Source organism: Simochromis diagramma, unplaced genomic scaffold (assembly GCF_900408965.1).
Source record: "Simochromis diagramma unplaced genomic scaffold, fSimDia1.1 OVJJ01000603.1, whole genome shotgun sequence".
NCBI lineage: Eukaryota > Metazoa > Chordata > Actinopteri > Cichliformes > Cichlidae > Simochromis > Simochromis diagramma.
The window spans coordinates 2,817,461-2,829,904 of NW_024387414.1; the positions used below are offsets into that span (position 1 = coordinate 2,817,461).

At 46.8% G+C, this 12,444-nt stretch overlaps 1 protein-coding gene across 8 annotated transcripts in view; it reads left to right on the forward strand.

Moving 5' to 3' along the window:
- Window positions 1-11,884, forward strand: part of fhod1 (formin homology 2 domain containing 1) — a 49,181-nt gene extending 37,297 nt beyond the window's left edge. For 6 of the 8 annotated variants that reach the window (XM_040011471.1, XM_040011475.1, XM_040011476.1 and 3 more), the window contains 14 exons: window positions 470-627; window positions 807-863; window positions 973-1,110; window positions 1,230-1,405; window positions 2,057-2,659; window positions 3,132-3,287; window positions 3,387-3,569; window positions 3,704-3,823; window positions 5,583-5,744; window positions 5,824-6,014; window positions 6,117-6,309; window positions 6,926-7,103; window positions 7,872-8,048; window positions 9,490-11,884. In XM_040011471.1, coding sequence (XP_039867405.1) covers window positions 470-627; window positions 807-863; window positions 973-1,110; window positions 1,230-1,405; window positions 2,057-2,659; window positions 3,132-3,287; window positions 3,387-3,569; window positions 3,704-3,823; window positions 5,583-5,744; window positions 5,824-6,014; window positions 6,117-6,309; window positions 6,926-7,103; window positions 7,872-8,048; window positions 9,490-9,575 — 2,578 coding nt within the window. In that variant the 3' untranslated portion in view covers window positions 9,576-11,884. The remainder of the gene's footprint in view (window positions 1-469; window positions 628-806; window positions 864-972; window positions 1,111-1,229; window positions 1,406-2,056; window positions 2,660-3,131; window positions 3,288-3,386; window positions 3,570-3,703; window positions 3,824-5,582; window positions 5,745-5,823; window positions 6,015-6,116; window positions 6,310-6,925; window positions 7,104-7,871; window positions 8,049-9,489) is intronic. The other 2 variants (XM_040011472.1, XM_040011474.1) reach the window with 2 other exon arrangements.
- Window positions 11,885-12,444: the final 560 nt, after the last annotated feature.

Genomic DNA, 12,444 nt, shown 5'->3' on the forward strand with positions numbered 1-12,444 from the left:
TGGCGGGGCTGACGGCGTCCTCCGGTCCTGAGTTTGGTTTGGTTTTGTCTTTTCTAACTCTGGGTGGAGTCTAATTGCTGGTGTTTAATCTGGTTTGGTTTGCAGTTGAGAATAAAAATGAATCTGAGATCAGTTTGACTGCGATGATTCGGTGTTAAAGTAACTTAAGGGGGACCTTTTCCACTTAAATTTGCCTCCCACCCTCCTGATTGGCAAACCTCCATAAGTAGCACCTGAGCTTTTAAATATGTTGACCTAATTATTTGAAACTTTGGCCAAACCTTTGTTGCACTTTTGGACGTCCAAAAGTGCAACAATCAGAAGGAGACGGGAAATAAGAGAAGAGACTGAAAAGGTCCTCTTTAACTTGACGCGAGAAGTCCAGAGTTTGCCTCCCGGTTCCTCAAAGCAGCCTCTAAGTCTGGGATCAGGTCTAATCCCTTCCCCCCTCTCCTCTCTCTTTTCTCAGAGACACCTTCCTGCGCATCCTGGCTGCCCAACAGTGGCAGAGGAAGCGAAAGACTAAAGACTTGAGCGAGATTAAGTTGCCCTCACTTGATGATGCCGTAACGTCAACTTTGGAGGGGACAGCGGACGAGGGCGCAGCCGAAGTGCCGTCACGTCACGGTAAAGCTTCACATTACAGTCACAGAGCTGCACACAGCCTCCTGATGTACACGTGGTTCTGTTACTGTGTGATGGTGTTAATGCTGCTCCTGTGACTCCAGATTAAGTGAATGTGTGAGCTGACAGCCACTCTTCTGCTTTGTGTGTGTGTGTGTGTGTGTGTGTGTGTGTGTGTTCAGACTCAACATCAAGCAGTTTGGAAACAAACGGACATTCAGACTCCCAGGATGACCCAGGTGAGAGCCTACAGCTGCCCTCTACAGGCAGAGACAGGAACTGCAGGACACATCTTCTCCTGAATCAGTCTGTTGGCATAAACTTAAAAACCAGTGTTTTTGTCTGCAGCAGCGCTTGTGCAGCGACAGGGCAGCACGTTATCCAACGACACAAAGTTCATGCTCGACATGCTCTACTCAAAGACGGGACCCATGAGCCCCTCTGCAGCTGCAGACACCAATGAAGAAGAGAGGAGCTTCGTGCCTGGTGAGAGAGCCGCTTTTCTGCAGCTCGCTGCACATCCCAGACTTTATTTATTGTCATATATATTAATAAAGTTGCAAAAACGTTCTTCTGTTCTTTTGTGATTTCGTTCCCTTTCCCAGCAGGTGACGATGTGGCTGCTCGGGGTCGTGTGACTGAGCGTCTGTCCAGCTTCAAAGCGCGCTCGGCAGAGTCCTCCACCTCCACCTCCAACGAGAGCAGCGCCTCCCGCAGGGCAGAGCTGGAGAGTCTGGAAGGCTCAACGCAGGCGGCACGAGCCCGACTGGCTGAAGAACAGGTCAGAACATGAAGGACGTTATTCTGTCTGCAGATTCTTCTTCTTCTCTGCGGATCCGCAGGTTTTTAAAAGCAGTGTTTCTGTACTCGGTTTATCCTTCGTTCTTTAGTCACTTATCTGCATCTATCTTTAAAGTGAATCGGGTTTTAGTTGATGCACCGAGTTACTGTACAGGCATGAGCCAAAACATGATGGTCTGGATAAGTCGGGTTTCTTGGGTCTATGAGAACATTGAGGTGAGGAGCTGAACCTCTCCAACAGGACTCTAGAGATTCTCTGAAATGTCGTGAGGAGCTCAGCAGAGTTCCTGTAACGAGTGCTGAGCTCATTTCTGAGACGTGACGTTCATGGCGAGGAGAACAAATCAGAGTTTGCTTTTCATGAAATTTATTCTACAAGTCATGACGTGCAATAATAACAGAGAGCATGCTGCTGCAGCTCCTCTGTTTTATTAAAGTGGTGCTGCTTTCTTGTTGTAGCCCCTCCCACACCCGCCTGCATCAGTGGCTCCAGTTTGAGGCCCGCTGGCTTCACGTTGGTGCTAAAGAGCAGGTGGAGTTGCGGGGCCGCATCATGTTTTGGCTCACGTGTGCGTGAAACAGTTTGAAGGTTGAACGTAAAGCTGATAAATGTGTCTCCATCCACCATCAGAAGCGTTACATCCGGCACCAGAGCAGCATCGACACCGAGGCGCACGCCGCCAGTCTGGACACCACCCAGATGACCCCGCTAGGCCCCGGCAGCTCCAACGACGCCTGGGACCAGCTGCAGCCGAGCGCCGCCTCCCTACGCATCAAGGACCTGGACTTTTCTGACCTGCTGGACGAGGAGGACATCGACGTCCTGGACATAGACACCTTCGACAGCTCCGCTTCATCCTTCACCCTCTCTGGAATCCCTCCCCCTCCTCCCCCTCCTGGCATGCCGGGGGCTCCTCCCCCACCTCCTCCACCTCCTCTACCGGGAGGTCTTGCACCCCCTCCTCCTCCACCTCCTCCACCAGGAGGCCTCGCACCCCCTCCTCCTCCACCTCCACCAGGTGTCCCCCCTCCTCCTCCTCCTCTTCTTGAGGCCTCTCAGAAGAAGAAGAAGACGGTGAAGCTGTTCTGGAAGGAGCTGAAGCAGGCAGACGGACCGAAGAAGTGTCGCTTCGGTCGGGGGACGGTGTGGGCGTCTCTGGATAAGGTGGCGGTGGACACCGCCCGCCTCGAGCATCTGTTTGAGTCCAAAGGCAAGGAGCTCACTGTAACCAAGGTGGGTGGATGATAGATTCTCTTAAAAAAACTTAAAACCCTGCCTGAGACCCACAGAGAGCAAAATGAGATGCACTCGAGAGGCTGTAAAAAGGCGGGCTGCAGAAAGAGTATCCAATGTCAAACACATACGAGCTCATTTAAAGCGGTCTGCCACAGTTTGACCACCAGGGGGCTCCAGCGGGCTGTAAAATCCCTTCACTTTTGCACTTAATGTTTCAACTCAAACCACAAATTAAACAAGCAGTGAATGCTAAACAGAAAATGAACATGATCAGTGTGTTTAGTTTAACCAACTATCAGTTTACCATTAAAAGTGATGATTGTTAAGAAGTGTTACTGTAACTTTGTGACATCACAGGAAGCGCTGACACTGCTAGTCGTGCGCGAGCGGCTTCCAAAGCTGGAGGAGGAATTATTGAGCAGGAAAACTGTCGCACTCGTCGCGTTTCTAACATGTCGCTTGTGTGCAGAAAGGACCGGAGACCAAGAAGACTGAGATTCTGGTTCTGGACTCAAAGAGGAGTAACGCCATCAACATCGGTATGACCGTCCTGCCAGCGATCCACGTCATCAAGTCGGCCATTCTCAGCTTCGACGAGTTCGCCATTAGCAAAGAGGGCATCGAGGTAGGGGTGACTTCCTGTGTGCGGACGGATCACAGTCTGATCGGTCTGCTGTTTCATCTTCAACTTTAACGCTATGGGCCCTCTCTCTGTCCTGAGCAGAAGATCCTGACCATGACCCCCACAGAGGAGGAGAAGCAGAAGATCCAGGAGGCTCAGCTCGCCAATCCCGACCTCCCTCTGGGCACAGCAGAGCAGTTCCTGCTCACCCTGGCCTCCATCAACGGCCTGACCCCCCGCCTTCAGCTCTGGGCCTTCAAACTGAACTACGAGGCTCTGGAGAAGGTAAACGAGCTGATTGCAGATCATTAGAAGATTTACACCTGAAAGTCACCTGAGTTCAGCTCAGCAAGAAAAACTGGATCTGATTATAGTTAGGCTGTTATACTGCAATGCTGAGACTGTGTCGCCCCCTGCAGGAGATAGCCGAACCGCTGTTTGACCTGAAGCTCGGCATGGAGCAGCTCGCCTCCAATCAGACCTTCAGGAGAATCCTGGCGACGCTGCTCGCCATCGGAAACTTCCTCAACAGCTCCAACGTGAGGAGGGACCCAACCCCACGCACGCATGCACATTCTAGTTTGATATCCTAGTGAGGACATAATGCTTTCCCTAGCCGCTCAGCCTAACCCTCAGCCTCACCCTAACACAACCCTAACTGTACCCACAAAGCTGTCTAAATAGACAAACACACACACAGAGCATGACAAGAGGTGTAGAAACTCTCAACTCTCGCAGCAGGAAATGTGAATCCCTCCATGGTTAGAAAAACTCACGTGCAGTTTGTACACGTCATTAAAGTAAACATACTTGCATATGAGGGATTTTACTGCTGCAGCAGGCAGTGATAACATATTCCAGACGTATCCAAATAAACTGAACAGCTGCTGCACAGAGTAGTTTGGTTGTCAGGTTAAAAACACTTTTCCCTGGTGGTTCAGCGACATGTGACAGCACTCTGACTGCAGCCAGTCAGCAGCAGGGAGGTCAGCGGTGCTTCAATCTGAGCTGACAGCAGCTGCTACACAACACGAGAGCCACAGCCTCACGTTTCCTTCACTGCACCCTGCTGTTCACAGACAGGCTGTATGCACGGTTACTCACAGGAAGATGGAAGCAGCTGTTTATTCCCCGACTTCTTTATAAAAGCTGAATACATCGGTGTTTAGGAAGAGTTTTATGATCTGTGACAGTAAATGAACCAGGGCTTAAAATATTGAATGGCTGATTAAAAAGGATGTAGCAGCAGGTCTGCTAACAGCTGCTGTCCTCCTCACTTTATCACATCAAAGAGAACTGAACATAAACCACAGCAGGGCTGTTCCAGAGGCTGTGCATCGTGTTTGCTGCCCTAACAGAAGGGGATTGGAGGCGCTGTTAGGATGTCGTCGCCATCTTCCTCATCATCACTGCACAGTTTAAACTGTAAAGGTTACAGACTAGCAAACCAAGCTAGAATAAATACACAGCAGCAGCATTTTACATTTCTAAAGGGAAAGCTCAGGCTTTGCAGTACTGTGTCAAGAGGGAGGTTTGTGCTCTCAAACGGACTTTTGGCTGAAGCTTTGATTTGTTTGTGTTTATGTATTTGCACGTTATTAAAAGTGAGATAAAATCAGGTTGAAAGAGCTTGATTTAAGCTTTATTTCCACGTGCTGGCACTCTGAATCAGGCCTTTAAAAAGCCTGCACATACTATCTGTCTACATCTGTATTTATTCAAATCCTCTGATGGACTAATTTATCATTGATAAATCAGTGGAGTCAGAAAAACTGATCCCAGGAAGTGATCCCAGCTGTTTGACCTCACTGAAGTCACAAAGAACAGAGCGCTGCAGGGCTGTTTTGCTGGACACTACACCACGTCCAAGCTATTTCTGTGGGAATGTTGTAATATAATATCCCACAATGCAATGCAGTAGTGACCTGTGTCACAACAGACACTGCTGGATGGTGATGATCTATTAGTTCAAGTATCTTTACTTTACTGGGTGTAGTGTACTTTTCACATGTGCTAATAATTACTTGGATCATGTCATGGGTGGGGTTTGGTTACCTTGGTTACGTGTCTTCAAGCGGTAGTTCGTCTGGGATCTTAGATCTGGCCAATGAGACGCCTCTGTGATGGGTAAGAATCTCAAACACGTGCACGGTGCTTTGTTTACATCCAAACGTTATCTCTGACAGCGAGGGCCAGTTTGTTATTCCTCTAAACAAAGAGTCAAGATTAGAGATTTCAGGCGGAGATCAAACATCGTCGTGTGTGTGTGTGTGTGTGTGTGTGTGTGTGTGCGCGCAGGCTAAAGGCTTTGAGCTGAGTTACCTGGAGAAAGTGGTGGAGGTGAAGGACACGGTTCACCGTCAGTCTCTGCTTCATCACACCTGTAACCTGGTGGTGGAAAATTACCCAGAATCCTCTGACGTCTACTCTGAGATCCCCGCCATCACCCGCTCGGCCAAAGTACAATTCAGTCCTTCTCACCTTCACGCCGCCCTGATGTAAAATCGCCTGGTGCTGACTAGTTTACTTTTTTCTCCAGGTGGACTTTGAGCTGCTGTCGGAGAACCTGGTCCAGCTTGAGAGACGCTGCAAAGCATCATGGGACAACCTGAAGGTGGTGGCCAAACATGAAACCAAAGCGGCGCTGAAGAACAAACTAACGGACTTCCTGAAGGACTGCACGCAGAGGATCATCATCCTGAAGGTCGTCCACAGGAGAGTCATCAACAGGTGACACATCAGCACACACACACACACACACACACACACACACACACACACACACACTCTCTGTCCTCGGCATGATGATGCACTGACCTCCTCCTCCTCCAGGTTCCACTCCTTCCTGCTGTTCCTGGGTCAGCCGTCGTCTTCGGTCAGAGACGTCAAGGTGACAAATTTCTGTCGGATCATCAGCGAGTTCGCTCTGGAATATCGCACCACCAGAGAGCGAGTGCTCACCATCAAACGGAAACGCGCAGTTCACAGAGAGCGCACCAAGACCCGAGGAAAGATGATCACCGAGGTAAGACTCTCCCCTGCGTGTCAGAGGGGTCAGAGGTCAGCGGCAACAGAATCACAATCTGAATTACTTGATTTAAGCCAGTGCCAATCAGTTAACACCGTTATCTACATAGAATATCAAATATTTGTATTAATTAGAGAACGGCACCAAAGCCCACAGACTTCTAGCTTCCCAGGTTTGTAGTTTTTAAATAGCAGATTCACACAATGGTTGAATCTCACTGAACTTCTCGGATGATCTTTCAGTACAATTTAAACCACTGCAAACACACCTCTCAATCAGAGCCGCCACGCCTCCATCTTCAGGCTTTAATTAAATTCAAATGGACGAGGTATAAATCAGTTCGCTGCCTGTGTGATTATTGCAAAGGAGGAAATCAGCTTCACAGACCAAAACATTTTTCTGCAGCAGGCTGTAAATGTGTTTAACTCTGCTGTAAAGTTGGATATTTTAACATGGAAGTCTATGGGGAGTGACTCACTTTTGGAGTATGCCTCCAGTGGCCACTCGGGGAACTGCAGAGGAATAAAAGAAAACATTTACAATCTAGAGATTAAATCACTGTTTACAGATATTATATTCTAAAGTGGGCTTATCCTCTTTCTCCCGTCCTCAGACGGAAAAGTTTTCAGGGGCGGTGTCACGTCCGGACAGCCCGTCCCCCGTTTCTATGGCAGCGGAGGCAGACCAAGATCAGGAGGAGGAGCATGAGAACATGAAGAACCTGCTGATCAGTCACAGCAGCACCCTGAACTGTGATCAGAGAGGCCTGAGGCGCTCCCGAGCCGTCCGCAGTAAGACCAGCAGCTTTCTTCACCTCCACACGACTCCCACAATAACTGGCTGTCAGCGCCACGTTCACCTCCAGCATCAGTTTAACTTTAAGGCCGTCAGGCTCGTGCTGCTTTTGCTAGAAATGAGCGTTCAACCAGTAAAATCAGACATTGAGATCCGGTCTGCAGCACGACATTCCCCACATTTTTATGTCAAGTGTGTGTGAGTGAGGACGCAGAAAAATGTGACGGCATCATGATTTGAACTCAGACACGCTAAATCAGCTTTTTCTTTTTTATTGGAAAGCATGAAAAATTGAATATTTTCACCTCTGCTGGAGCTGCAGAGAAAAAAGTGAAATCATTTTCTTTTGCTTAAATCTGAGTAGAGCCATCAGCGGCCGGCGCCGCTCCACCGGACGCTGTAGAAACGTCCTTCAGGGCTCATTCAGAGTTACTCTGGTTGGTTAAAATGAAAAAAAGAAACTGCAGTGTTTTCTTTTCCGAACATTTCCATCAACATAATGACTCATTTACAAACTAACGTAATGAGCGATTGTTTCGGCACGCTCTGAATTAATTTCGTTTCTACTGTTAAATATTCGGACGTCTAGTGAGTCTGGCAGATGCTGCGTCACACTGAAATTAAGCCGAAAGTTAGAAAATTGGGATAAATACTACTAAACTCTGAACCAGTTCGAGCAGCTGGGGATGGGAACACCCAGGCGCCCTCGCCCTGCTCCTTATCGCGTTCCTGCTCGTGGCTAATGTTCCGGTTCTGGTCCTCAGGTCTCGGCAGGGTGGATCCGCCCAAGATGTCTTTAGCCAAAGAAGACGAGACGAGCTCCCAGGACGACGCCACAGATGAGATCATGGACCGACTCGTCAAGTCTGTTACCCAGAATCCCTCCGGCAGATCGTCCAGCCCCAAGAACCGCAAGCGGTCCCGACAGAATAGGAAGTCACGTGAGTATGAATTTACTTCTTAATATTGATTCGCTGTGACGTCATCAGATGGTGAGTGCGAGGACGTGCCTAATTTTTTGTGACCTTGCAGACTTGTGGGCGGAGCGTTTAGCGTGTTGGCTTTGCTGAGCCACATGTTTATGTGACTTCAACTCCCAGGGTGCATTTCTGCAAAAGCAGTCTATTAGCTTAAAATCAGCATTTTCATTTAAATGAGTCTCATGTAGTTCATCATCTGTCTGAAATGAGCGCCTGTCTCTTTAAGCTCCGCCCTCCATACATGCTTTCTTCTAACTGGCTAACTTTCAGAAGCCTGCTGAGGGGCACCCGGAAGAAAAACCACATTTCTTTTTTAAATCTTTCACGTTTATGTATTTGTTTACTTAATTTTAGTGAATTTTATGATTTTGGTCAAACACAGCTGAAGACGTTTTCACTCATGTTTAAATTTTTGCTTTTGAGAATTCTTCAAAGCTTCTTTTTGTTTTACTTTAGTCACTTTTTTCCACTCACAGTTTAAACTGACGAACGCAACGCTGCTTTCCAAAGGACGACCTGAAAAGCGAAACCTGAGCGAGGGGAAGCGGCTGCCCCTCGCGTTCCCCTGCTGTGTTATTTAAGGTTTAGGGACCCGTCCTGCTGAAGGTCGAGTCCTCTGAGCTTCAGTCTGGTTCAGACTGCGTGGAGACACAACAGCAGCTGTGTGTCCAAAACAAGCTGATATCTGTGCAGCTTCATATCACTGTTTGCACTTCCTCAGTAAATCTGTCCACAGCAGCAGATAATCATCATCATCCTACTGCTGAGCGCAGGACACGATGAACTGCTGCTCGCAGGCTGCAGACTCATTTCTAAGTAACTTGGCGGCAGTGCGATAAACTGAAATCTTTGATTGGAACATTTTTGGAGTGTTTGACCTTCACGAGGTGTTTTAAAGCAAAAGACGCACAAATCTGCAGCTTCTGGCTTCTCAGATTCGAGGAGATGATGATGATGATGATTATTTACATTTGCATGACTAAAACTGACACTGTGCAAGAAACTAGTGCAGATTACATGAGTAATTAGTACATTTACACTATAAATCTGAGAAAAAGGCTGAAAGATGGTATAATAGAGAAATATGTGTGGAATAGCACAGAAAGACGTGTTATGAAGACCTGTAGGAACGAGTTCCTGAAGCGTTCTCTTCTAGGAGCAGATAAATGGCTGTTTTTCTTCTTCCAAGTAAAATAGTTGTTATCAGGCAGAAGCTGGGAGTCGCTGGTCCACCCGAGCCTCCTCTTTGGTCTGTTCTAAGACGTAGGCAGGAGATATTTTTAACTTTTTATTTTTGGGCTGAAGATTTTCTGAAGAGTTTTGTGAAAAGAATCAAAATCAATGAAGAAGAAAGTTGAGCCCCAGCTTCCTGTAATGCTGACGTTGTTTCTGTGCGTTTCAGTGAGGAGGACTCTGAAGAGCGGCCTCAGTGTGGACGTGGTTCAGGCTCTGGGACTCAACAACAAGACGGCAGGAGACAGAGTCTGAGCTGCGACTGCAGCTGATCGATAAATCGGCGAACTATTGATTACAGAGACTGAACCCAGACCAGCTGAGCGGCTCCAGCAGACGTCGGGAGACGTGCGCTCTGCATTTGGAGACTCCTCCACCGGCACATCTGCCGCAGCTGTTCGGACACTTTGATGTAGAAATAGTTGTGAGAAGAATTTTTCCCGCGTGACAGATTTTTACTGGTTTCCTGCAGCTTTGAAACATTTAGATGCTCACGAGGAAATCTGGACGCAGAGCTGCGGTCTTACTGAGAAATGAGTTTAAGGTGTCGTTGTCAGGTGTCCGTCCAGAACTGAAAGTGTGAGAGTCGGATAAATGAAATGCGAGCAGAAGCAGAGAAAAGCCTTCGACCTCTCGAACTGCTCCCGTGTTTGTTTTAACTTGAATCGCCGCTGGCTCTGAAGTGTCACTGTCTGTGTGTCTCTTCCTGTCTGACTCTCGGCTCGAGCTCATCGAGGTCTCAAAACAGTTTCTGGGTTTCGAACACGTGGCACGCTCGGGCACGCCACCCCGGCTGTTTTAGAAGGCCGGCGGTTTGTTGTTTTGAAAGTTGTTTCTGGGTTTTTTGGTGATTAGTTTAAATTGAAACTTTTGGTATTTTGTTACATTTTCACTGACTTTAAGATAACTTTGGGAAGTTCCCCAGTTTATAGTCTGTGTGTTTGCTTTAAGTCGAGCATGGCCTCTCCGACACGCGTCGCTTGTACCTGCTCATTTTTGTTGTTCGGTCTTCTGCGTTACCGCCACCTGCTGGACTGGAGTGTTACCATAATCTTTAGAGCGCGTGTAAACGGACGATCAGCGATGTGAAGGAACAGTTTCGCTCCTTAAATTATAAACTGGGAATAAAATTTCACAGCTGTTCTTAATATGAACTTTTCCTAAATTTAAGTGTAAAAAGTATATAATAAGGGAGCCACAACAGTGTAGTTTCGGAGCACGTCTGCAAAGGTGGATGCAGATTTAATGCCAGTGAGAACGGTGAGATGACGCGCTTGAGTCTGAACATGACATCATGAGTGAAACTGGCATGGGAGCAGTCCGAGTTTGTTTTACTGGCCACGTCCAAACGCCCGTCCTCAAAAATGAAATCGAGGGAAATAAGTCATCCGGCACATAAAACATTTTTAATTGGTGGGCTTTACCGCTGCTGTCAGGTGATCCAGGCTCCAGTTCTCTGCATGTCCAGTTTTTATGCAAAGCTAAGCTTTATTTTCACTGTCGTCTTTCACAGGATGGACTCTTCTGTTAAAGGTTCGTCACTGGATGGCCTCAAATTCTTTATTTCACAGCCAAAAACTGTCAGCGAAGGATCAGGAAGAGTTCAGCAGAAACGGCTGCGAGGGTAAACTTTAAAATTCAATAGAAACGACAGGCTGGTGAATATATTTAACTTATTGAAGTGTGTGAAATATCCTCACGTTTAGCTCATTAACTGGTCTGTTTTAACTTTAAACCTGGCGACTGTGAGACTTTAGAAAATATCATAATATAATTACAATTTTAAACCTGTTTTCCTAAGTAAATGAAAGTGCGTTTGATGGATTTGGAGGCAAATGTACTTCATAGAAAGCTCAGCTGACATAATTATCAAACAGCAGGGTCCATTTAGTGGCTGTTCTGAGGATTATCAGAGGAATACGTTGCAAATAAAAGGTCAGGTTCTTGTTAGATTTGTCATCCTGAAGCTGAATTGCACTCCGACCTGCACAGAGTTGAAGAGTTTGCAGAGTTTGCTGTTGCAGCGTCACAAACGGCACAAAGGTGGTCTGTTTAAAAACTTGACAGTTGTATAGTTTTATTTAAATTCAAGGTGAACGTGGGCTCATCAGGTCAAAACACATGGCACGGACTGGAAGGCGTGGTCACACGGACTCGGGCCCTCGTGGAGGCGTGGTCTTCAAACCGATTAATGCTCAGTTTGGAAAATTTTAATCACACATGTTAAAAAAAACAAACTTGGATTAAAACCTAAAATCACTTACGTGGTACAAACGTGTGTGTGTGTGTGTGTGTGTGTGTGTGTGTGTGTGTGTGTGTTTACAGGACTAACAGTGTGCGTCGGTCTTGGTGTTTTTGGCACTGAGGTGTTTTTATGGTTTCTTTCTGCGGCTGACTTCAGGTCAGTTTGTGTGAAAAGCTTCTTCACATTTTTTTTTTTTGTTTCATTCACAAACAGATGACGACTTTGTTTTAACTTAAAGAGCAAGACAAGCATTTTATAAAAATATTAAATTGATGGTTGAATGTGTCGCTTGTATAATTAATAAAGATTTTTAAGAAGAGAGACGTGTTCGCAGTCTGTTCATTCACTCCACGCAACAATATTGTCACGTTCCTCATGCCTCATGTTATATTCTTCCACTGGACGTCCACCCACTACACCTGCAGTGGCTCCACACCCTTCATTTCCCACAGATTAAAGCAACACCTTCCTTTTCCGCTCTGCATGCTAAACAGCTGCTCTCTAACACTTACAGCAGCCTCTGTGGGTTTTCAGCACGCTGGAATGACGCATTCAACAATGCAGCAATATGAAGCTGCAAACCAAAGACTGTAGATAGAAGATGGACAGCCAAAGCTTGTGTGTTAAAGAAACTGAGGTTAGAAAAAGAAGCCTGAGGGGAAACAGATTCTTTAATCCAGTGATTTAAAACCTCATTAAACACTTTCCTGATGTGTTTATGGTCTAACCCAAGTTTCATGGTTGTAATGAATAAACTATCACGTTTTCTCTTGTATCAGCCGCGATTGATTGGTTTCTGTTCCTGGTATGAAAACGTCTGAAAGTTCAAAGTATTTTTTTAATCTCCACCCCTCTTCAATCTCTACTTCAGTGGTGTGA